General features: G+C 49.3%; 1 protein-coding gene and 1 long non-coding RNA gene across 7 annotated transcripts in view; both read right to left on the bottom strand.

Annotated features, from left to right (window-relative positions):
• The window catches only part of Ptpn5 (protein tyrosine phosphatase non-receptor type 5), a 56,001-nt gene that overhangs the window by 15,066 nt on the left and 14,795 nt on the right, over positions 1 to 26,140 (bottom strand). For 5 of the 6 annotated variants that reach the window (XM_021655194.2, XM_021655193.2, XM_021655196.2 and 2 more), the window contains exons 2-3: positions 24,063 to 24,154; positions 19,029 to 19,105 (exon numbers count right to left, since the gene is read on the bottom strand). In XM_021655194.2, coding sequence (XP_021510869.1) covers positions 19,029 to 19,105; positions 24,063 to 24,082 — 97 coding nt within the window. In that variant the 5' untranslated portion in view covers positions 24,083 to 24,154. The remainder of the gene's footprint in view (positions 1 to 19,028; positions 19,106 to 24,062; positions 24,155 to 26,140) is intronic. The other variant, XM_021655197.2, reaches the window with a different exon arrangement.
• Positions 2,373 to 8,438, bottom strand: LOC132652756 (uncharacterized). The gene is made up of 2 exons (XR_009590329.1): positions 5,402 to 8,438; positions 2,373 to 4,531 (listed from the first exon to the last, which is right to left on the bottom strand). It is a non-coding gene; the product is annotated as an uncharacterized LOC132652756 (long non-coding RNA).

The raw sequence follows: 26,140 nt of genomic DNA, 5'->3' as shown, positions 1-26,140 counted from the left end.
GGCAGCCAACACAGCTGCACATGTTCAGCCATTCACTCAGCTTTTCTGAGCCTCTCACCCGGCTGAGATCCCCAGGGCTATACAGGAATGCCAGTCCTGGAGACGCCTTGTTAAAATCCCAGGCTCCTTGCTGCCAGCCGCAGACCCCGGGCGGTTCCTTGAGGCTGCGGTCCAGCCACAGCCTTGCAGTCCCTCAGGTGAGCTGCTGCTGTGCTTTGCCTATCACTCCTTCTACTAGAGTGCTCCTCTAACACTCTGCCCCCTCCTTCGCCTCTGTATATGTCGACTAGGAAACCCCTGCTCATTGTAGTTGTCAATTAAATGTCACTGGAACTAGGTTCTGCCCCATTACCCATGCCGCTCCTTCATTCTGCCACACACAGCAAGGTACCTAGACGTGGCTCTGTTCTGAGAGATGGTGCACATCAATTCACAGTACTCCTAGGAAGTTGTTGCTGCCATCACTTTCCCCTTTTACAAAGGGGAGATGAGGGGCAGAGTGGCTAACAGCCAAGGTGAGCTGTTGGTGGGTGGAAGAGGTGGGTTCAGTCTGAGGCAGTCCCATGGGGCTCTAGATATGCTACACTCACTATGGTTCGGAAAATGACTTATGAATGCCACTGTTTCTATTCACCGACAAACCCCTGAAGGCAGAATGGTATCAGTTAGCTTGTTGGCAGGGAGGTTTTGATGCATATTTACTGGGGAAGTGCTTGACGGACAAGTGATATTATTTTACCCTGATCCCTTTGTATGTTTGAGACAGGTGTAGCTCTGGCTGGCCTGGAACTCACAATGTAGATCAGGCTGACCTTGAACTCACAGAGACTGGCCCGTCTCTCAAGTGCTGGTGTGTACCAGCCTGCTTGGCTCCTTCTCCTCTTCTTCTTTTACTCAATAAGGGAGCGGGGAGTGAAAGAGACTTTGCAAAGATCTGTGAAGACTTTAGGTACTTTAGAGAAAGTGTGTGCTTCCTGGCGCTCAGCTAACGCCGGACTGTGTGGAAGCCAGTGCCCACCGTAGGAGGGCGGTTCCTCAGGAGCAAGGCCTGCATGCACACTTTTGATGGTGATATCACGTAGGGAGGGGTTGGGGGCACAGGCCAGGGACACTGGCGTCTCTGCCCAGCTCAGGCTCCAGCACTTGAGTCACGTCTCTCCCCTGGGCATTTTTTCTCCGCATACATACACACAGGGACTAGAACTGGAATTCTGTTTTTGTCTGTTTCTAACCTCCAAGGCTAACAACATTGTAGACTGGGACTTTGTTGCTTTCCTTTAAAGACTCTAGGTTTTCTCTAACCTATACTGAGGCATATCTGTACTCATTTTGATATTAAAATGTTTTTTTCCTCTCCCAAAGTTTCGAATCAGATTTGTGCTTCAGGAAGATGAGTGACATTTATCCTGTGGCTTTGCCCTCAGGGTTACACACACTCCCGTCTGAGAAGCATGAAACTTGCCTGCAACAAAGTATCATGAAGCCACTGTATTATGATTCCACGGATGAATATTTAATAATGTGGAAAGAAAGTTTGGAAGTCTGGAGTGGAAAGGTGAGGTTATGATGCAGTATGATTTTATTGGCCTTAAAAATAGAACAAAAGGTAATGTGCTTAGAGCATGCCTGATGAAGAGGAGAAGGCAGTGCACATGTCAGTGTGACGATCTGACACAAAGTAAGTGAGAAAGGGTGCCACTGTGTAGCCCTGCCGGCCTAGAACGCTCTATATAGACCAGGCCAGAATTAAACTCACAGAGATTCACTTTCCTCTGCCTCCCAAGTGCTCAGATCAAAGGCGCTTGCCACCATGTCAGTTATGGGGGGAGAGAAGGGAGACAGAAGAGGTGATTTTATTTATATATCTTAAATTCCTATCTATCTATCTATCTATCTATCTATCTATCTATCTATCTATCTACCTACCTACCTATCTACCTACCTAAACATATTTGTGGCAAGGAAGACATTCTTAAAAAAGAGACAAAAATTCTGAGTTCAGGTGTTTTGAATCCTAATTAGTACTCTCAAGTTTCAGGCCCAGTGTGGGACACAGAGAATGACAGTGCACGTAGCTCAGCTCGTAACCTAACAGCCACTCAGAGGCAAGCATGCCCCTCTGAACACCTGTGGTCCTTACATTTGCACGTAGGAGACGACAGACCAACTGCATGTGTATGATGGGTGTGAGAGAGAAATGCAGGCTGAGGGGGCCCCACATGAAGATCTCAAACAAAGGAGGAGGCTTTACACACATGAAGATCTCAGACAAAGGAGGAGGCTTTACACACATGAAGATCTCAGACAAAGGAGGAGGCTTTACACACATGAAGATCTCAGACAAAAGAGGAGGCTTTACACACATGAAGATCTCAGATAAAGGAGGAGGTTTTACACAGTTTTTTTTTTTTTTTCTTTTTTGAGACAGAGTCTCATGTATTATAGGCTGGTTACAGACTTACGATGAGGCTGACAATAAACTTGAACTAATCCTGCTTCTACCTCTCAAGTGTACGGGTGACTGACATGCACCTGATTTGATGTGGCGATGGGGGCCAAGCCCAGGTCTTTGTGTGTGTGTGAGGTGGGCATTCTGCCAACCGAGCTATGTAGCTCTAGCCAAGGCTCTGCAATTAAAGAAAAAGATCTCTGGAGGTTCTGATGAGCCAAATGATGAAATTTACCCGGCGCTAGGCATATATACATCTTTCAGAGCAGAATTTATTTAAAATCATTTACTGGGGCCAGCTAGCTGACTCAGTGGATTAAGGTTCTTGCCGCACAACCTGGCGACCTGTGTTTGATCCCTGGAACCTACATAAAGGTGAAAGGAGAGAATCCATTTGACAAAGTTGCCCTCTGCTCTTCACAGGTGTCATGGCATCTGTGACTGCTCCAATTTCTCTCTCTCTTTCACGAACGCGCACACACACTATTGATAATAATGATAATGTGAAAATTAAAAATACTGGGCACCAGAAAACAGGCTCAGAGGCTAAGAGCAGCCACTGCTCTTTCAGAGGACCAGAGTTCAGTTCCCAGCACCTACACTGTAGGTGGAGGCTCCCAACTACCTGTAATTCCAGCTGCAGGAGATCTGACATGTAGCTTCCGGACTGTGCAGGCGCCTCATGCACGGACGTTAACATCTCTGTGTATATACAGGCATGAAAAAAAAATCTTTTTACAATGAAAATTATTTTCTGGACAAAACTATCAGGTTAGACACTGTACATACACTATACTATGCCCACGACCTGGACTTGTAATTAAGAACCCTCGATCTCTAGGGGTGGGCTGTGGGATCCTGACAGAAAGTGGTAGAAAGAGCAGGTATGGAGAACTGTGCTGGGGTCCCATCTCCGTTTTAGCTTCTGCTCCTGTGTGTGAGTACAGCGCATGCTTACAAGGGTTTGCTTCCTTGCCGTTCAGGAAGGATTTGCTGTATGCCTACTTTGCCAGCCACTAGGAGGTTAGCAGTGACCACGCAGTCCTGCCTGTAAAGATACCAGGTCCTGGCCCATCAGTCCTCTTGGCTCTTGTCCTTCTAGAAGATGGTGCCACTTCTTGTCCTGTCCTCCCTTTCCCACTGTCCTGTTCTGGGAAAGGTGACCTCACCTCACTGTTCTGGCTGTGCTCTTTAAAAGGAGTTTCATTGGGCCTCTCTGTGGCAGCCATTGTCACTAGCTGTTGTCGGGTTGAGGCAGCTGCTTGCATGGAGAGTCAGCTTCATGTTCACAGGAGGGAGCTGCTTCGCCGCCCAGGGAACAGCTGCTCAGTGGCCGCTTGCTCACAGCCGATCTGCTTTGAGGCCCTTGATGGGCTTGCCTCCTGAGCAGGGCAAAAGGAGCTTTTCCAGGTGAAGAAACACAGGCTTAGAGAAGTTAAGCACCTTTCCTGAGTACATGCAGACCTGAGCTTTGAACCCGGGGCTTCCTGACATTAAGGAATGGTTTCTTTTTGCCATATGACCTCTTAGGAAAGGGTCAGCACAGGCCGGGAGGACAGTGAGAGCTTGGAGGCCCTCATGCCCTCACGGTGCTGGGGTGCTGGTGCAGGTTTTGGTTTATGGCAGATGGATCCTGGGAGGCAGGATCAGTAACCCAGGCCAAAACGTCTGCGATCCCAGGGAAAGCGTGAAGGCAAATGGCCTTCAGATGTCAGCTGGAGCATGTGAGGACACGCTGAGCCCTCTCTTGTACCCTAGCTCTCAAATGACACCATTCAGCTCTGCAGTTCCTCTGCCGGGGGCTGGTGCTGCGGAGCTCAGAGGCTCCCCAGTGACTCAGAGCCTGCTCAGCCCACCAGAGCTGGAGCTGCAGCCTGCCTCAGCTGTTCCTGTGTATGTGCGGAGGGGGGCGGTCCCGTGGGGCTTTTCTCAGAGTGGCCAAGAGCGATTGTCCAGCTGAGCCTGCCATTCACAGGAGCCATGCACACCTGGGCACGACACTTAGTTCTGCTCAGGCTTCCGGAGCCTCGGACAGTCCGCAGGAGGGATACCCGGCTCAGCCTGCTGACTTCTCTGGAAAGACTGAGGAACAAGTTGGAGACACAGCTTACCCAAGGCTAACAGGCGCCAGGGCAGAGCACGAGGGCGACTGCTACCCCAAGCACTACAGAAAGCAGATCCACACCGTGCACCCACAGAAGACAGCGTTTGTGACGGTCCAAGCTGGGCCAAGGGTGACCTCAGACTCCTGACCTCCCTGCCTCCACTTCCTGAATTCTGGGATCACAGATGGGAGTCACCATGCTGTGCCTCTGGAAACAGACTGTTCCCCACATGCTGGCGCAGCCCCCAGAGCGCTCTGCGTACTGACTGCCAACCCTCCCAACACCTCAGGAAGTAGAGGCGCGCGCGCGCGCGCGCGCGTGTGTGTGTGTGTGTGTGTGTGTGTAGTGTGTGTGTGTGTGATGTGTGTAGTGTATGTGTGTGTGGTGTATGGGTGTGAAATGTATGTGTGTGGTTCATGTGTGTGGTGTATATGGTTCATGTCTGTGGTGTGTACGTGTGTGGTGTATATGGTTCATGTGTGTGGTGTGTGTGTGTGTGGTATGTGTGTGTGGTATGTGTAAGTGTGTGTGGTTTTTATTTGTGTGCAGTATGTATGTGTGTATGATTTGTGTGATATGTATGTGTGTATCATGTGTGTTTGAGTGTGTGTGTACACACTCATGCATGCTAGTGCAGGCCAGCAGGGTTCTAGGTGTGCCAGGAATCCTGGTGAAAAAAACATTCCGGCTCCTCTCTGCAAAAGGCTATGGGCAGTAGACGTAGGTTTCTGGGAGCGTGCACTGGCCCCTCACAACACCTCCATCCCATCAGTCCTGCTCCTAGTGGACACCAGGGCTCCACAGGTGACACGGGATGACAGGCGCCTGGGGGAGCAGTGAGTCTCACCTGGGGTGTAAGCTGGCGGGTGGCAGGACCCGCGCCTGGTATCTGTGTACACATAGGCCCCAGGTCAGCCTCCGGTGGTCCTCGCTGCTGTCCACCTTATTCTGGAGGCTTCACTGGCTGGCCAGAGAGCCTCAAGGACCTCTTCTCTCTGCCTCCCAGGAGCTGGGCAGTGGTGGATTATAAGCACTTGATGCCATACTTTTTAAAAACTTATTTTGTGGATGCCAGGGATCCAGACTCAGGCCTCTGCACTTAGAGGACAAGCACTTTCTGGAGCGAGGCATCTTCAGTCTCAGCACCCACATCTTATTCATCTCTGTTTCTTTCTTCAGCAGGCAGGATGGGGTAGAATAAGAAAACTGTTCTGGACCAGAAGGCAGGTGCTCACCATCCTCAGCTCCGTGACTCAGGGAAGGGTAAAACCCCCTTGCAGTTGTTTGAACAAGAGTAAATGCTCTACAGTCCCTTCATCAATAGGGGGTCCACGGTTCCATGCCAGGCAGAAGGAATGCCACATGCAGATTGCCAGGCTGGGGATGGAAACCCTACATGCTGTTTGCTGGCTTCTTGCATGAAATGTGGCTGCCTGGTGCCTTCAGTGACCACTGACAAGCTCTTAGGGCAGAGGTAAAGGGACTATTCTTTACAGTTCTAAAAAACAGAAAGACGTCTGAGAGGGTGACTTGCCCGAAGCCATCACCGTGGGTGGAAAGGTCAGGACAGAGACGCAGCAGGCCTGGCACCAGCACCTGTCCTCTGGTCCTGGCTCTGCCACCTGCCTTGGACTGCTGCTGCTGTGAGGGCAGCGTGGGGCCAGGCCTCCCTGGGCACTGTCAGTCACACTCAGGGGTGGGCTTTTCTGCCTAGAGAGACTCTGAAAATAGAACTGGGGCCAAGACAGCAGGCGGGGCTTGGAGATCAGGGCACCTACGGCTTACTCTGCAGTGGTGTGTATCCCTGACCACTGTTCACACACCAGGGAGTCTGCTCTCTGCCAGGGGGCTTGATGGGAGACTGTGCCTGGAAACTCAGGGTAGGCAGACTTTCAGGGAACTTGAAGGTACTAAGGCCAGACCCAGCCTGCCTTCTGGGCAGGTAGTGGCTGAAGCCCAAAGATTTAGAGTCTACAGATAGAGGCTCGAGGCCCGGCGCTGCCATCTATTACATGTGTGGCCCTGGAGAAACACTGTGGCTCAGGATCCAAACCTAATCCTCCTCTAGAAAATAGATGTACACACAGTATCTCACAGGACTGCTAGGATACCATGAAGTAAAAACACACAAAGGCTTAGCATGGCGCCCAGCAGATCATGAATGCTCAATAGACCATACCCAAAGGCAAGAGATGAGGTGGGCGAGAGGTGGGGGCGGGCAGTGGTGAGGATTTCCTTTCCAGGAGGACAATGAACGGCCCACCTGGATGTAGGCTGGGGCTTTGAGACTGCTGGCTGAGAGCTGGGTCGGCGAGTAGAATGGGCACGGACTGGGGGGGCGGTGAGTGAAACAGCCAGCCTTTGTCTCTGCCAGTTAATTAAATCCAGAATGCCAACAACGCGCTCAAAACAAAATGCAACTCAAGTGCGGTTTGGACGGGATATAATGGAATGGTTCTGGGTGAAACTGCAAACAGCTTTGCAGCTGCTGACAAGGGCCGAGTGCTCCGTGCTTCTCTGGAGTGGAGGCTCTAAACTATGAGGGTAAAAAGCATCACTGATACTCTGTGGGTGCATTTCTCTGTCCCAGGCACCACGCCGAGAACCAAAGGAGCAAACAGTAGAGACCCTGGGGTAATGGGGTACCAGGAACCTCCAGTGCTTAAGACCTAAGCATGAAGACAGATGGAGGATGAGAGTTTCACCTTCTCATTTCTCCAATGAGGAAATGAAGGTCCATGGAGTAAGAGTGCTTTTATAATTTTATTTTTGAGACAGGGTTCCACATAACCTAAGGCTGGCCATGAGCTCAACATGTAGCTGAGGATGACCTTGAACTCCTGATGACCTTTTTCTCCTGAGTGTTGGGATTACAGGTGCGTACCACCACACCCTGGTTCTGAGGTGTGTCCCCAAATTCCCTCACTTAGCTCTTTCATTAGTGAGCAAGGAGGTTTCACAGGTGCTGTGTGGAGGTAGCCTGAAGGACTGGGGACTAAGCCTCATGGCAGTGCCAGGCCACAGCCTAGCTTGGAGTTCTTTAGCAGTTTCTACTAAATGATCTCAAAAATCCAAACCCGCTGCTTTCTACTGCATTTATCTTAGGATGAAGAACAAAAGTCTTTACCATGGCTGGCAGGAATGATCTAGTATTCCCTGGCTCCCCTGTATCTCACCGGGCCCTTCCTGCACCAGCTGCCTCCAGGTTTCCTGCTGAACTGGTCTGAAATAGGAGGGTGTGCTCCAAGATGCAAAGTTCCAAAAAAAATGTGTACATAGTAATCTGCCTATTTTGGGTTGCTTTCTGCTGCTGTGATGGACACCATGATCAAAAGCAACATGAGGAGGAAAGGGTTTATTTCATCTTAGAGCTTACACTGCAGTCTGTTATGGAGGGATCCGAGGCAGGAACCTGGAGGCAGAAGCTGAAGCAGGGTTCACAGGTACTACCTGGGAGTACCCTGAAGGACTGACATTGGCTTATTGCTGCTGTGTTTTGGCTTGCTCCTATGGCTCACTTAATTTTCTCTTTTTTTTCTCCTTCCTTTCTTCCTTCTCTCTCTCTCTCTCTTTTTAATTTTTGAAACAGGATTTCTTTGTGTAGTTCTGGCTGTCCTGGACTTCCTTTGTAGACCAGGCTGGCCTCAAACTTAAAGTGACCTTCCTGCCTCTGCCCCCATGAGTACTGGGACTAAAGGTGTGCGCCACCACAGCCAGCCCAGCCGGTGGGTGGGGCCTCCCACAATAGTCATTGATCAAACTGCTTTATAGACTTGCCTATAGGCAATATGGTGGAGATAACCTCTCAATTTCCAATTCTTCTCAGGTGACTCTAGTTTGTGTCATGATGACAAAAAACTAACCATCACAGTGAAGAAGGAGTAAGGCCATGATCTCACTATTAATGGGAAGTCTCATTATTGATGGGAAGAATGAGGGAAGAGAAGCACCTTCATGCCCATTGCCAGGGAGGAGAAGGCCAAATGTTCAGGGACATAAAAAGAGCAAAATATCAAGGTTCACATGGTACCATGGTAGAGCTTAAAACCACTTATAATACCACGTAACAAACTGAGATCCAACACAAAGCATGAGCATTTCACTTAGCATGGAGTTGCTGCCCAAGAGACTGCAAGTTGAAAACACCCTGAGTAGACAGGGTGTAGACGGGGATTCATTTATCCCACCTGACCTACTGAACAGCAAGCTTAGCAGTAAGGAGAACCTCCATGGTTCACCGTGGTGATCTGGTTGACTGGAAGCCTAGTTTGACCTTGCTGTCCAGCATCCACTTGGAGTAGCACACTGACTGTTGCTAGCATGGGAGAAGACCAAAATGTGAAGTTTTGTTTCTACTGCGTCACCTTCAAGTCAAAGCAAAACAAAACACCTTTAATTCAAACCACTGTTGTCCCGGGCCATCTACTCAATATATAGAATATGAAATGTTGACATTATTCAGCAAGGGGAGAACGAAGAATGGGCACTAAACACATGAACTACGTCTAGAGGGGCACAGCTGAGAGAAAAGGAGGTTCCTGTGGGCCACCAAGAAGCATGGCCTGCCCTGAAACCTCTCAACACCCCTCTCCACCTCCAAGGAAACCAAAGCCAATCACCGAACTAAGAGCTGCTTCACTGTCTAAAGAGAAAGTCAGGGCAGAAGCCCGGGGCTCTTGTTCTGTCTCTAAAGCTGGGAGATCTGGAGAGAGCCCGCTTGGGAACCAACAGCTCCCAGCAGGAAAGGCTCTTGGGTTTGGCTGCAGCACGGTTGACTGTCAGGAGCCTTTGAATCCCCTCCTCCCTGAGTGGGCTCACCAATGTTACCTCTGAGTCATTTTGCTGGTTTTCTACAGGGAAACAGGATTCTGTGTTTTCTGGTCTGCTGTCTCTAGAGAGGCTCCACAGGATTACCCAGACTCCACTAGGATTCACGGGCTAGGGTCAGTCTCAGGTTTGGGGTCTGTCAGCAGAGCAAGCAGGGGGAAGGGGCCCCACCACTTAGAGCTACTCTTTAATTAGTGTTTTGGAACGGTCAATCCTTTTGTGTAAAAATAATTTTAGAAAATGCATAGAGACCACCTTTTCCTAAAAGAATACAGGAAAGCAACTCTTCCACAATCCCACCACACCTGGAAAGGCACTGGTTTTACGTTGGTATTCTTTCTGGACTTTTTTTCTTTTTGTAAGTGGACTTCCCCATTACAGTTCACTGGCACATCCTAAAACCATGTCTCTTTGGATTATGAAGATTCAACTATGTTAAAAGATGTACATTTTATATTCAGAGCATCATCATTATTATTATTTTGGTTGTTTGAGACAGGGTTTCTCTGTGTGTAGCCCCGCCTGTCCTGGAATCACTGTAGACCAGGCTGGCCTCGAACTCACAGAGATCTGCCTGCCTCTGCCTCTGCCTCCTGAGTGCTGGGATTAAGGCTGTGCACCACCACCACCTGGCTATATTCAGATCTTAAGAACAATGGTACCCTAGCTTATATATGCAACTATATAGAACTTAAGTTGCAAGTTGAACGTTGGAAGATACACAGAAGGGAACGTACTGAAATGTCTCGGTGTGTTAAAGATGAAGCTGGATGGAGGGTGATAGTTATATTAGGCTTTAACAAAAGCTTCTCAAATTTAGTTATTCAACTTTTAATCAAGTAGTGACCCTTACTGATCCCTTACTGCTCCCGCCTTCCTGGTATTTACAACCTGATGCCGTCTCTCCCATGTGGTAACCACATTAGGCTCTGTGGCCAAAAGCGTACAGAAAGCGAAGGCAATCCCTTCTAAGATCAGGTTAGTAGAAACTGTGACTTCCATCTGGGGTGCTCTCTCCTGCAAGGCATGTTCTCTGGAGTCATTTGCACAGGGGGATCTAGCATCCTTCTTGGGTAGCTCTGGAAGGGCCTGCTTGGAGGGGCCTGAGACCAACCAACAGGCCGCGGGATTATGAAGCATCTCAACAGCTTGTGGGTGAGCTTAGATAGAGTAGATGAGATTTCTGTGCAGTGGCCACGAGTCCGAGATGTTCTGAGAGGCTGAGCCAGATCCAGAAGTCCTTAAAATCCTCCAAACAAAATTTGCCAAACACAAGCAGCCTTATTCCTTTCTGAGACAACAGACTTCCCTAACAGGCTGGACTCATATTGTATCATGGCAGGCCTGAGGCTGGGTGTGGCTGTGGTGGGCCCTGCTGTTGGTTCTAGGACCACTGTTGTGGCTGCGCAGGTTGGCAGAGGATGGCACGGGGTTGTGTGGACATAAGTACAATTGGCCTTGTTTGTGATGGAGAAATAGTCTTTTAAATTATATTTTAAATTAATTATTTTTTTTTGAATGTGTGTTTGCCATGGAATGTGTGTGGAAGGCAGAGGACACACTGCAGGAGTGGACCTCAGTGTAATTCCCAGGGCTTGAACTTGGGTCATGAGATTTGGCAGCAGGCACCTTTATCTGATGATATATCTTGCGGGCCCAGAAATGGCCTGTTTTCAGCAAGATGATAGTCAGCTGGAATGTGGCAAAAAGAGACAATCTTTCTTATCAGTCACAGTCAGCCAAGCCTAGGTGGGGCTGATGGACATTTAGGGATGTGAGATGCTTTGTGCAGGTTTCCAAGGTTTAAAAGGAAGAGCTCAGGTTCCTATCCAGGCCCGAGTCTAACAAGAAAACTAATGGACATGTGAATAGACTCCATGCACATGATCCATGTACATACCAGCTTACTGTGGCCTCCCAACTGCTATGTGAAAACACCCATTTCTCATTTCCCAGTGCAGGAGAATGAGCCAAAGGCGGGAGCTTGTTCTAGTCCGGTGATGCCCAACACCTGGGCAGACAGGTTCGGCACTGTATCTCCAGTTTTCAGGAGGTATGTTTGGAGCTCAGCTATGGGTGAGAATGCCTGTGCACATAAGCATGTAAGCACCCTTGCAGCAGATGGAGCCAGCGAGGCTTGTTCTGGCTTCCTCCAAACAGCGTATCTTATTGCAGAATGCCAAGGAGTCATTATTTTATCCTGGCTTAACTCATAACTATGAATCTGGCTTTCCAACCCCTTACAGATGAATATTGTCTGGGTAGAAGGGCAGGAAATATTTCATTTCAAAATTTACTGACTCCATTTCCAACTTTAAACTCTTTTGATATAATACACAGTGGTCTTAGAAAAAAGCCTGTGTACAGCCACGCTCTTTTGCAAGTAGGGACTTGAGTATGCAGAGGTGAGGAGCTGAAATTAGGAAAGGCCTGCATAGACAACGGGACATGGAATGGGAGAGGGGGATTGATGTTTAGGAAAGAAAGGAGTGTAAGAGGAGCAGAAAAGGTGATGAAGAATGTTAAGGTAGATGAGGGTGATGTAGATTCCTGAACATGGTCCATCAAGACATGTCATATTTCTTCCTCTACTTGAATCTGGGCTGAATCTGTGGCTAGCTTTGATCAATAAATCAAAATAATACTATCGTTTCTGAGGTGTAAGAAGTCTGAAGCCTCTGCTGCCACCCTCTTGGAGTGTTCTGTCTTGGAAGTCAGCTGCTATAGGAGAAGTTCATGTACTTGTGACTACCATGCTGTGAGGTGACCTAGGCTAAGGTCAGAGCAAAGCCACATGGCAGAGACTGAGGCACCAGGAGCATAAGGAAAGCTTTTTTGAATAGCGTTTCCAGGTTACCAGCAGCTGAACACAGCATGGTGATGACCTCAGCTAGTATGGGACTGAAGAATGCCCAGAAGACCCCCTCCTGACCCTTAGCAGGTAAGATGGTCTCTGTCTGACACTACTAAGTTTTATAAGGCAGTAATGGCTAACACTAAGGCAGATACTGAGATCTGGAAAGAATAGATGAGCTGGGGTAAAAGGATGATGCTCAAAGGATATATTTTAAGGCTGTAAAGAATATATTGAGAGCTAGAGTGGCTTGACACTGGACAAAGAAAGGAAAACGGAGAACGTCTGTCCTCACCCTGGAAACTGACACATTCTCATCTATCTCAATGGGCTTTGGCCTTGACCTCTCTGCAGTATCACAGCCGTACACCCCAGTGAAGGAATAGGGCAGAACTTCTCCTCCCACCAATGCTGGTCCCTTTCCCACTTGGCTTTGCAAGCAGACAATACTCTGGTCTGAGGCTGCATTGGCTCTGTGAGATCTCAGGCCTGTTCTGGGCAGTCAGGGAAGAGCTGTAGCTACACTGCTGAAGGACTGGCCAGAACTTGCAGTCTGGAGCAGGCTCATAAGAATGACCACCACTTCTATCAGCTACCATTCCAATCTATTAACTCATCAGCTATCATAAGCTTCCATCTTATATCACATCTGCAGTTTAGAGACTAGAATTTCGAGGTCAAAGCAGATTATCTGCCATGCTGCCAGTTAGTGGCAGAGCTAAAACATGAGCACAGGTCTGTCTACCTTCCCCAAAGCACTTCAGGGCTCAGCACACAAGTTCCTGCTCTCACTTCTGTTCTGGTGTCAGGGAATAGCCAAGCTCTACCATTGCTGACTAGTGGATCCCTGGCTGGGGCCTCTTCCCAAGGCCAAGATATTGATATTCTAGAATGTTACTCCAACAGTGTCTTAGCACATCCTAACAGTCCAAAGACTCAAACCATCAATCAATCAGTAAATGTATTAGAAGTCCTACATGAAAACAGAAACATCAATCTAGTAAAGAAACGGAAAGCAGCAGAATGGGGCTTAGGTATATGGCTCACTGCTTGCATATAGCTCACGATTTCTATCCTCAACACCACAGAAGAGACAGACACGTGTGGAATGTGTGCTGTGGACAGGCACAAGCAGCACCTTGGCCACCTGCCACATCTGCTCTGCTTCTCTCTGCTTGTCTGCTCCCAGGCTGGAACCCGTCCTGGGTACCAGGTGCGGGTGCTCGGTGAGGAAGGGCTTAGCAGATGGAGGGGCAAGTCTTCCTCTGAGGTTAGCGATCTCAGCACTTGATGTGCTTGACAGAGGCTCTGGAAGACACGAGTGGGGCCCTCCTCATCTTCCGGGACCCTTCCAGGGAGCCTTTCCTGGTTCCTAAAGTTAAGTTAGGGCTGCATATAGACCTTTTTCAGTGTCCTGTGCCCTTCAAGAGTAGGCCTTGCTCAGCCCCGTACCCCTAATTTGAGAAGTGTTGGATGCCAGCTACCCTAAATTTAAGGATGCTCCTTAAATTTGTGTTGATCAGAGGACATTTTCAACAGTCCACTGGCTCCTAGCACAAAGCCTCCTCAGTGGCATAACAGGGATGAAATGAAGGCTATGACCCCTTCGTAGGGACAAGTGGGGGTACCAAGCCTTTATTAGTACAGGCTCAACCTTCTTTACTCCAAAAAGTGGCACCCCAGATAAGCCATTTCTGCTTGTTGAGACCGAGACCTCCTCCATGGCCACAGAGGCTAATCCACAGAACACTGTGGACACACGTGCAGAGCACTGTCTCTGGTGCTGAGCTGTTATCAAGACTGAGGATGGAAGTAAGGCTCATAGCTACTGGCCCAAGAAGTCATCTCTGTCCCTACCAAAGGGACAAGTTCTAGGTCTTCAATGTACACTTGAGACCTTGCTTGAATGCAGCTGAACATCACACTTAACTCGTAGGGTAGCTGGCACTATCATGACGCTACTCAGCTGTAGGGGGCCTCTGGAGTACCTGGTCTCAAGAGCAATCTTAGACATGGGACTTGAACTTACTCTCATTTGTCCACACCATTCTCACAGAGCAATGACTTACAAGGTCCAGGAGAGATGCCCATGCACCTACCTGCTGTCCATGCCCTCTTCTCAGGTAGTACTCTAATAACAGGACTTCACAGTTCCTTTTACCATGAGCTGATGCCTGCACCAGGAGCATCTTTCGGAGGATGCATACTGATTGGGGTGAACTGTGGACCATGATTGGTTATACAGGGTGATGGGCCCATGTGCACACATGTAAGGGCCCTGCAGTACAAGACCAAACAGGAGGTGGTATTCTATTGGAGGCCTCACTTGGGATCTGGCCTCAGTTCCTGTAAATCTCAGGAGCCTATCCATGAGTCTGCCCATGGGAGACACTGAAAGCAGAACTTAATGATGTCACTCTATCGCATGTCCCTGGTCAACACTGGCATCATTGTTGTCTACCTCCTGGGTACTCCAAGGAAACTATTGGATTTGAGACTCTGCCTGCACCAATGCTGGCTGGGGCAGAGGAGCAGAGGCCCCAGCTTCAGCAGCATTGTTTTCTTTCATGCAAACGTGAACACCTACACACCAAAGAGCAGGGAGTGTAGGTTTGAATGTACTGATGTGTTTGGATGACGGCAAGCAAGCAAGCAAAGTGAGCATGCAAGGGGAGTGTAAAAGAAGAGAGTGACCAGGTGAAAAGGAGTGTGTGCATGAGGGGAAGAAAAAAGTCTGTGTGTGCAGGGAGAGAAGAGGCAGTGAGGTCTACACCAAAAGCCTACCGTGATCCCTGGAACCAAGAGTGCCCAATGTCAGGGAAAGGACAGGGACTGCAGAGTCACGGGGTGTGCACATTCATGAGATCAGGGTGCAGCCCCAGGACAGACCTAAAGAGAATGAGAGTACTAACGTGTCTTTCAGTTGCCAGGGAGCTTATATGGTGGATGAAGGCGGATGGAGCTGCCAAGCCCAGTGAGCCGAGCATGCAAGGGGAAGAAGACATGCAGGTGTGCGTGCCCACCCCCACAGGGCCCTGTGAGCCCGAGGCAGGCCACGTGCTTGGGTGACTGTGTGGGCATGTACATGTGTGTATGTGAGCATGCGGCTGAGGGAGATGAGAACAAACACAAGTGTGCGAGCACACGTGGGAGTCACTCTGGAGGGTGTGAGCAGCCTACCCACTTTGAAGGCAGCTGTGGGCTCCTCAGATTGCTTGTGATGCCTGAAGCCATCTTCACTTCAGGAACTGAGGTCTATATGACCTGTTGATGCCGGCTCAGGTCCGGGTGACCGAGCCTCTGAGTGTTGGTCATGTCCCTCTACTCTGAAGTTTGTGTGGGAATGAATGAGTCATCCTGTCACGGCTGGCCCTCACTCTGCCTGTATCTTGCCCAGCAGTAGGGACAGTAGGGAGGGAGGGAGGAGGCTTAGGGCTGTATTCTTATACCATTATTTTCACTATGCAATTGCTCACAGCCTCTATAGGCTCTTCCAGAGGCCCAGCAGCACCCCAGGGCTCTTGGCCGCTATACATTCATTTGTTTTATGTCCAGGTTTCTACTTGGATCAGCAGATCTGGATGGCCCGCCTTTGTGGAAATACATTCCACACCGGCATCCACACAACCATAGCGCTGAACCACCTTCCCCTTCCTCCCACCTCCCTCTGCTTCGCTTTCATCTTTTTCTGCAGCCATCTCCACTCTGCCAAGTGATTCCCCGCTCCTTATTTGCTGCTTGTCTTCCCTTCCCTTCCCTGAAGGCTTCTGTAGCACTACTGTGTGTCAGTTGCTGATCTAAGTTCTTTGTTAATTTACTGAGCCATCCAACAAAGCCTGTATAGCAGCAAAGAATAATCTTTTAAAATGTTTCCTTTTCTTTTTTATTTTACGGGCATTGTTCTTTTGCCTACATGTGTGTTCATGTGTGGGTGTTGGGTACCCTGGAACTGACATTAGACACAGCTGTGAACTTCCAAGTGGGTGCTGGGAATTGAACCCAGGTCCTCTGGAAGGGCAGCCAGTGCTCTTCGCTGTTGAGTCATCTCTCCAGCCCCCCACAGACTAATCTTCACACTTTCTAGATGGCTGACCCAGGAAGGCGAAGCTGTTACCTTCAGGGATTAGTGACTGAGCCACACCTAAGTCTAGAGGCCCCACTCTTCTTAGTTTCTCTAATGTGCATGGGTGTTTATTTGCATGTATGTCTATGCACACTACACACATGCATTATCCATGGAGTAAGTGGAGGCACAGACAACTTGTGAGCTTCCATGCTGGTGCTGGGAATTGGACCTGGACCCTCTGGAAGAATAGCCAGTGTTCTTAACAGATTAGCCATCTCTCCAGGCCTGAAGCCCCACTCATAAGACATGCTGTGGTCCTGTGGGGCAGGCGCTTCCTCAGTTTAGTTCGTATTGGAGCTCCTGAACCTACCGCAGTGCCAGCCACATGTAGGTGCAGTGACAGTGACAGTGCCTAGCTCCTCCCTGGGAACAAACCTACCTTCACTCCTTCTCTCACAATCTCCAGACAACATTGTCTGTATGAAGACGATGGAGGCAGGACAGGGTAGTGGTGAGGCCACTGGTGCAGGAATGGCTGGACCGAGTCTTCCCTTAACAACATCAAGCAATGAAGGGACTGTGGGAAGAAAGCCCAGCTTCCCCGGGCCTTGGTCCTGTCATCTATAGGATGGGGGCAGTAAATGATACTGACTTCCTGAGCATTGCATAAGGCAGGCGATGAGCCAGCTTCAATGGAGATGACTAATCTCCTCTTCCACTCCATATTGTTTGCCGGCTCTGGGGGAGGAGAGTTAGAATTAAACACATTGTGCTTCTTACTGTAACCTCTCTGCTGCGGCTTTGTCCCATTTTCCACAACTGGCCCAGCACAGAACTTGTCTGTGAACCTTCATTAAGGTAGGGTCCCATTGACCACTGTATCCCCGGCACTGACACAGTATCTGAGACACAGTAGGCATTCAGCAAATTTCTTGCCCAACGAATGAATGGTCACATCTATTTATGTCCCCAGGACCTTTGTGGAGATGAATATTCATGTTGCTGCTATTTCTATCTTCAGGTGACGGACAGGGAGCAGGTCCAGCAAGGTTAAATGACTCGCCCATAAAAACACAGCCTGTAAACAGCACAGCCAGACTCAAATGCCAAGCCCCATGCCCTTTCCTCCACACTGTGCTCCTCCCTGGGCTCCTATACATTATGTCCTACTTTCTGTGGATATTTTCTGGCCAGATTCTACAATCAGAGATTGTAGAATCATCTCCAAATTCTATGACTCATATCTGAATCACAGAAGTGTTTAATAGTTGAAAAAGACTTTGATGTCACTAAGTTCTCCCACACACTGTGGAAATTTCCTCTCCATTGCTTGTCTCCTAATACTTGAATGCCTCCAGTGATGGGACACTCACTCCCCCCTCTGAAATCATCAGTGCTATGACTGGACTGCTCTGAGAGGCAGAGAGTAAGTTCTTCTTCCTGTGGGCCAGTTCTTCTTCCATGTCTGCGTGTCGGGCTTACGTCGCCGCCCTAAAATCTGCAGGGTGGGGCTACTCTTCCCTGCACACAGTGGCCCTTCAAATGCTCAGCTTTCACATTCCTTCAGAAAGTTCTTCCTTTCCAACTTGTTCCCCTGGTCCCCACCAGGAAGCCTCCTGGGAGCTGCATCCGCCTCCCGCTAGCAAAAGCAGGGGTTCCTGGTGCGTGATGGATAAGGGAGAATTGCACCTGGGGCTCGGGCTGCGGAAGAGCACCAGGGAGACAGAGAGGGGTGGGCAGTGGATGCTGTCGCTGCTTCAGAGTCACCTCTGCTTGCTTTCCAATGCCGATCTTAAATGTCATACACAGAGAGTGCCTTTTAGAGCTTCTTACCTTGTATGATCATGAGGTTTCTCAGGCACCACAGGTTTGAGGCTTCAAAGTTAGAATTCAAAAGGCTATTTTTAAAACAAACATTTGGGTGGAAGATATGAACATGTGGGCTGCTCTACAAAGATATGGCAAATCTTCATTTGTTTCACTTGCCTTTATTTTGTAATATAGCTACACTGGACACTTATTATGAGAAAAATAACTAAACCTATACAAAGAAAATAAAACCCCCATTAAAACCCCGTTCACTCTCTTCTTCACGCTAGTCCTTTTAATGCAGTTCATCTCGGCCAGGGATGTGGTCTCCAACTGGTGGGCCATGCTGCCACCCTGTGGGCACAGTGCCCTGGCCATCTCCATGGCGACAGCCATGGCAGGGGTTCAGGCAGGCAGACTCCCGCATCTGTGGTCACCTGGACTCCAGGTGCAGGCCCTGACTCCCAGCCAGGCTTCTCTGAGGGATGACAGGCAGCTCCGCACGCTGCCTGGCCACCCTCGGTGTGGACCATGTCACCTGGTTTGTATTTCCTCCATCACTCCTGAGGCCTTCACCAACACGACTGGTCAACTGCTCTCTGGCCATTTCAGGCTTCCTGGCCTACTCTCTTCCTCTCTACCTCCAAGCACATCTTCAGCTGTCTGCTCTTCCCCCCAGAGGAGGCAGGGCTGCCCTGAAGGAAACTAGGACAGAAAGACCCTCAGGGTTTGGGGAAACAAACCCCCGTCTACACAGACACCTTGGAACAGCAAGTCGATGGTCAACCATGGTATGCATAGAGAGAGGAACTGGAGTTATGGGTGGTTGTGAGTCACTATGTGGGTGCTGACACTGTGTCAGCTGGCACTCTTTCTCAAGCCTGAGTTTTTGGGTCATAGAGTCCTGAGCACTCTTACCTGACAGCCTCTCACTGCAGCACATGTCCAGGGTTCCTCCCTCGGAGTCATCAGCAGCCTGGTTCTCTCTCTCACTCCTGCAGTGAGAGGGGAATTGTCAGGGGAAGTTGGTGGTCCAAGAGCAAGAGTGCCAGCCTCCAGCAAGGATGGAAAGCTGTCTGTCCCTCAGTATCACTTTGTTTATCTCCACCTCATCTGGGGGACCCAAGGGAAAGAACAGCAAGCTGTAGAGGAGAGGCAAGTATACCACCATCACCATCACCATCATCACCATCACCACCACAGAAGACTGGCTCACCTTCCAGAGACTCTGAAACAGAGTGCTCACCATGACCCCATGAAACAAGACTCATCACACAAAGCTTAGGAGATTATAGGACTTGCCCAAGGTCTCATCAGAGTAAAGCTGGGTTTGAGGGCACACGGGAGCACTCCAAGCTAATGCTCTCACTGCTGTGCTGTTCTGCCTCCTGAGTCCTTTGAGATGACAGTGATGATAATGATGCTGTATATATGTGCACATTTGTGCCATGGTATGCATAGAGAGAGGAACTGGAGTTATGGGTGATTGTGAGTCACTATGTGGGTGCTGAGAATTGAACCCTGGTTCTCTGCAAGAAAAAGTGCTCTTAACCCCTGAGCCATCCCTCCCACCCCCAGAAAACCTTCTTTCTAGCCTAACAGGGTACCCAATGGACTGCCGTGGGGTCTAGTTTTCTTTTTTCACACAGTGAACTGGAAAAAGCATGCTGGAAATCAATTAGATGCCAGGAAGTGTCTTCAGACTCAACAAATATGGAGAGCAGGACACCATGAGGCTCACAGGATTTGTTGCTCTGGCAATGGCCAGCAATGAAAGCACCCCAAGGGTTCTGGCTCCCCTTCATGCCTGGGTTTGTGGGCTGGATGAGAACTGGACACACAAGCCAGGCGGTGCCTATCAGAGTCATCCCTTAACATTCACTGTGCATTCTAGGGGGCTGGGATCTGTGCTGCTGTTGCTGGATCATGGCTGGGGCCAAGTCCTGAGAGAAGGCTTGTAAGTATTCAGGACTAGGGCCTCAGAGATCCTTAGCTCTTTCTGTGCAGCCTCTTGATGGAGAGCATGTCCTTCAAGGCTGTGAGAGAACCAGCATTTCCTTGCTAGGCCCCAGTTTAGACTGTAGAATTGGCAACTGAAAAAGCTTTAACACAGCTCACTAGCACAAACTTATAATAATTCCAGAAAGTCAGCAGCCTCTCTGTCCTGCAATGTGGCCTTTTCACTGGTCCTTCAGCCTGTTTTAGGACCATTACAGAGTTAAATATTAAGGGCAGACAGGCCCGGATAAGGCTGACTCTTCTCACTCTAGTCTTTTCCACTTTCAATGTGCATTGTCTCACTTCATTTTTTCCCCTCACTGTAACTGGCAACACCCCTGAGAATGCCAAGTTCTAGGTACCAGATGGCCATCAGACAGAGGGACACTAACCTTCAAGGCATCCACGCCTGTAAGTATACTCTTTACCTAATGACCTTGGACACCCACCAGGCTGGCTCTTGGAACACCCCCCAACATAGTGCTAAAATATATCACTTACATAGGTTGTGAAGTTCCCAACCTATACACAGTATGGGGTAGCCCGGAGCTAGAACCAACTCCTCAAAATTCAAATTCATCACAAAACCTTCCTGGGAAAAACACTCCACGGCATCCCATTTTACTGAGCACAAAGACAAGCGTCCTTCAGCGCAGTGAGCTAGATTATTTCTCCTTCAGCCTTGCCTCCTGTCCCTCCTGCCATTGGCTGGTCGCTCTGGACAGGCTCCTTCATGTGCCTCTGGACTCACATTTCTCCACCTGGTGAGTACACACATCTCTGCTCACTGGGACTTTTTCAGCACTCAACCCAGTTGGGAAGTCCATTTTAATCTCTGCCATTGCTGGGTCAACATCATTGCCAGCCTACCTTAGGATGTAGGCTGCAGCAGGGCCAGGACCACTATTCTAATTTTAGTTAGCTTGCTTCTTCAAAGCCCAGACCAGTGCCTGGTCCACAGAAGGACATTTAATAGATTAAAGGATTGTGGAATAGGCGAGTGCCATCACAACGTACTTCAGAAAATATCAGATACCTCAAGCATCCATCATCGGAGCCACTTTTTGGGTGGGTCTTTGTTAAGCCACCTGGAACCCTTCTCAACAGCACTCAAGGAAGCATGGATCTTAAAGGCCTTTCATTTCACTGAGCAGGACACTGAAGCACAAATGCAAAAGTGGGGGCCATGGGGATTGGGTTTGAAATAGCCTCTTAATGCTGAACTTGCTTTACTATAAGAACACTCCTAGATGGAGGCTACCCCAAGACAGAAGCCTATGATGTCGTGCAGAAAGGCAAGCAAGGTATCTGGAAGGGAACCCACATGTGACTCACACCTGCTTTCACACCTGAGCCACATTCAGAATAGCTCAGTGCTGCATGGGTGCACTGGACTCTATAAATAAGCTTCCTAGAAAATGACTAATTTCATATTCAGAAAAGCAGAAAGGGTAGCACCCCAACACTGTGGAGGAAAACCGAGCAAGAACAAGATTTGGTTCTGACTCCAGCCCCTATCCCTTCTCAGAGCTGGTATCTAGGCTGTGGCAGGAGTTCAAAAAAGAAGATGCTTCCTTCTCACTGCACGGAGAAGCCCTGCCTCTGGGTGTTGCCCTTCTCTTTGCCCACCAGGAGCATAAATAACAGCTTGGACTGGATTGCTGTGGGCAACCCTCTCCTCCTCCACCTCTATCAGCTGGGCAACATTTGCTAAAACTCGCCTGTGTCAACAGGCAACAGCTCACTCAATGGCTTCTCACTGCTGCTCTTAGACGCAGAAAGCCCCAGAGATGCTAGGGTGCCTTCAGCGTGCATTTGGAGAGCACCTGCTGTGAATAAGAGCACCAGCAGTCCTGGCGATGCAAGGCTGACTGAGCCAGGGCCCTTCCCCTCTAACCACAGAGCTGCAGTGCTAACACAATTGTGCCATGGCATCTCCTTTAGCTGATGTCTGCACATGGGGGAGAGTTCCATTCAAGTCTGTGGGAGGAGGAAGTGTCCTGCAAAGGGATGGCAACTTGGATAGTACAAACGTTACACTTGGGGCACAGACTGGAATGGGAAAGCAGGGGAAACTTTTCCCAGAAGTCATGAGCCCTACCTCCTGGGTGGGGACACCCTGCACTTGGCTGTGTGTGCCACCAAGAGGCGGCACGAGCCTCTCAGTGCCAGCTTGGGCTCAGGCGGTCTGCAGCAGGAGGGGCTGGGGCCAGCAGCATGGGGTAAGGAAGGGACATGAGATTTAGCAGGTGGCATCTGGCCATAAAGTCTGCATAGCATAAAATCTACTGTTTATTTATTTACTTATTTATTGAGGTGGTGTCATTATGAACTCCAGGTTGGTCTTGAACTCCTGATCTCCCCACCTCTGCCTCTTGAATGCTGGCACTGCAGGTATGTACTACCATACCTAGATGACACCTATCATTGTGCACTGAATACACTTGCGATGTCTGTACCACCATTATCTCGTTCCAACGTGTTTTTACCTCCCCAAAGGAAACTCCACATACTTATCAAGTAGCCACGCTCCATCTTCCATCCCCTAAGACCCTGGCAACCTCTGATTTTATTCTTGTTTCTATGGTCAGTTCTGGATATTTCATAGAAATAGAATCATACAAGGAGGCTTCTATGTCTTGTTTCTTTCACTTAGCATAATGTCTTCTGGGTTACAAGCTGGTAACCATTACCAGCGGCATTTTATTTTTTTATGGGTGAATAATTTCCCACTGCATGGACAGACTATATTGCATCTGTCCACTTGTCAGCTGATGGACATGTACATTGGTCCTGCTTTTTGTGAATGGTGCTACTCTGATCCACTGCTACTATTATTCCCACAAGCTATGACTTTGGGCCATCCCTTCCCTGTCCCAGACCTGTTCCCCATCTGTAAATAAAGTGGTCGCATCCTAAGCTTCTCATAGCCTGTATATCATCGTCATCACCTTTAACTGTCCTTTTATATCTGTGGGCATAATGTTACCCACAGTCACAGACCCAGCCTGGACCACCTGCCCAACTTCAAGGAACTCATGGCTGCCACAAACAGCTGCCACAAGTCGGAGGTGGTCCAGCAGGGGCTTGTTCAAGCACAATGGTGACTGCATTTTTGTTGTGCTGTTCCTCTGTCCAGGAGTAGGTGGGTGGGTGCTGCCGGCATCCTGGAACAGGTGCAGGCTTTGTCCATGTTTATGAAAGGGAAACTGACAGATTTGGTGTGGCAGGCAGAGGAGCCTGCCTAGGTGATATGGGGGAGACGGGCAGAGAGATCTTAGCTGGGGGACTGTGAAGCTTGTGTGTGAAGCTGGGGCGATCCAGATAGGCTTGTCCTCTACCATGGACTTCCTGTTGCTATCTCCACGCCTCCTGCCAGCACAAAGCTCTCTGCTCTCTCTTCAAGATCCTACCCCTTATCGCTATTTGCCAAATGGGACCTCTCTCACTTCTGTGCCTTGGTTGCTCTGTTCATCAACCTGCATGTTCTTTTCAACTTCTGCCACATCCTAGCCCTTCTCCATATTCTTCTCGGCTGTGCTCTTCTGTGTATTGTTTCTTAATTTCAAGAGACTATCAGACCCACCAGGCTCCCCCACAGCTGGCTCATGCCTGCTTCTGCTGCTGCTTACTTTGTTCCAATGCTTCAGTGATGTGGGAGCACCTTCCCCACCCCCCCATGCGGTCCAGGCATCCGGTCCAGCTCCTGAGCCTTTGATGGACTTCAAAGGTTCTCAGCGTTGGTGGTTTTGGGGAGTCTCTGAGAGGACAGGTTGAATCTATCTAGGAGCTTCTCCGTGTAGAGAGGATGGCCAGGTAAAATACCACTCCTGTCTGTTATGAGCAAGTTTAGCATGCAGGGGCAGAGGAAAGGAAACAAGCAAACAAATCACTAGAGTATACAGGTAGAAAGCCTCAGTGCCCTCCGGGGACCACAGACAAGTGCTCACTCACCTAGCTCCCTCAAACTTCATTCCCAAGTTGTCTGGGCAGGGAACGCTGCCATCTGGTGCCAGGGCCAGGAAGTCTCCTCAGCAAAAAGCAAACTGTAGAAGAAAAAGAGACTAGCTTTGAGATCCAGATGGGGGAAACCGAGGCACAGAGAAATAACTCAGGTCACACAGGGTGTAAATCATTGTTTGCAGGCAGTTCACAAAATCCTGAATTCTTGTTAGGAGTTACCTATCCTTCACCGAGTGCCCTGTCTGTCCTTGTCACAGCGAAGTTACCCATCACTTCTGGGTCATGCCCCAAAGCTTCTAATAAGTTTCTTTGCTGCCTGGGTTACTAAGTGTTTCTGTTGTTGCCAGCCAGAGAGCCCAGAATGACGTGCACAGCAAACTCCGGGAGCAGACAGGCTCTGTGCCCAGGACTCCCAATGCCTAGTTCATGCTATTTCCATCCCACCAAGCTGCCTCTCCTCCTGGCCCATCTGTCTACTGTCCAGCCATCTGTGCCCTTATGTGAGCAGACCACAAGCTTGCAAGTGCTCTGGATTCCAAAGAAGGCTCAGTGTTCTTTGGCTGAGGTATACTCAAATTAATAACTTCTTTTCCATCCCTGCTCTGTGAGTGGCATTATGGAGCACAGGACTACATGAGACCCAAGGAAGGGAGGATGGAAGGGCCTGGATAGGTCCTGTTAAGGGGCTTGGCAACTCAGCTTTCTATCTTTTGGGTGAGTCTAATACAGGGATTGGACCATCCTTTCTTTACTGTGTGTTTGCTGCAAACAGCTACGCTGTACAAACCACAAAAATGCAATAAGCCGCATGCATCTCTCTCAGAATGCAGGTGGGAAAGAAGCCATGCCTGTGAAGGTGTCATGTCTGACAGGAAATGTTCAGGGTACCCTGTGGCACCATCGAGACCCAAGCAAAGGTAGAAGAGTCATAAGATTGATGGAGGAGTGGGAATGTGTGGCTGTGGGATGGGAGTGGTGTCCACGCATGAAGAGTTGTGAGAAAGCAGGGCACACTCAGTGAAGAAAAGAACATCAGTCTGACAAGGCAAGTATCAGAAGGGAGGGTGGCGTGGGACGGATGATTTGCCAAGATGGGAACTGGTGCTGTTTTCCTCCTTATTTTCCCTCTCCTTCCTCTTGCTTCCAGAGAGGTAAGGCAGACATGTCCTAGGTACCTTGAGACAGGGTTGGCTGTTGATCCCAAAGGCACGTTCTCTGAGCTGTCCTTCATGGTTTCATGTCTTGTGGAAGGTGGAGCCCCTTAAGATGGAATCTCTGGGACAAGGAGGTGGATGGTGAGGATGCAGAGAGCTATTTCCAGGCCAAGAAAGCTGATATAGCCCCAACCCTGTGTGTGCATGTATGTTCGCGCACTGTGAGGGTCTGTTCCATGCATCTGCCTCAAGTCATGAGGCTTGGCAGCCAGCGCCCTTATTTGCTAAGCCGTCTTATTGGTCCCTAAATTATAGCTTACTCTTTAGTTCTGCAGGAGCTATCATACAACTTGATAAAATAGCAGATGCCCAGAACCCTGCAAGTGACCAACAAAGATACAGCAGAGGAGAAACATGACAGTGGTGGGAAGGCAATTGTGGAGATGATGCTAACCCACTGAAAGGGCCAGGGCTTATGCCTAAAAGAATGTTGCCTAGCTGCCAGGTGTGGCTTCAGGACAAATGAGATATCCAAAGACTATGCCTATCCTTGGAGACAATAGGAGGGTCGTGTTAAGCCTGCAGGTGTCTGTGGTTTGATTCAAAAGCTCAGCCTGAACTATCTCTGCCTGCTTCCCACTGTGGGCTGAAGCTTGGGATACAGAGAGACACCAAAACCCCTACTTTGTTAGATGGGAACGGCAGACACACAGAGGTTCCTGGTTGGCTTTAGCTACTATGCATGGAATGAGCAGCAGGGACCAACTCTGTGAGCAGCATGGAGAGACATTGGAGACTCATGTCTATGGATAAGGCATCTTGTCCTGACTCCATCTTTAAGGGTGAGGGTTCATGAACCTCATGGTGACCCAGCTCAAGCTCTGTGGATACTGCTCACTCATTTTCCTGGGCCAC

The sequence above is a fragment of the Meriones unguiculatus genome, chromosome 1 (genome assembly GCF_030254825.1).
Source record: "Meriones unguiculatus strain TT.TT164.6M chromosome 1, Bangor_MerUng_6.1, whole genome shotgun sequence".
In the NCBI taxonomy this organism is placed as follows: Eukaryota; Metazoa; Chordata; class Mammalia; order Rodentia; family Muridae; genus Meriones; species Meriones unguiculatus.
This window is presented reverse-complemented; position numbering and strand designations above follow the sequence as displayed.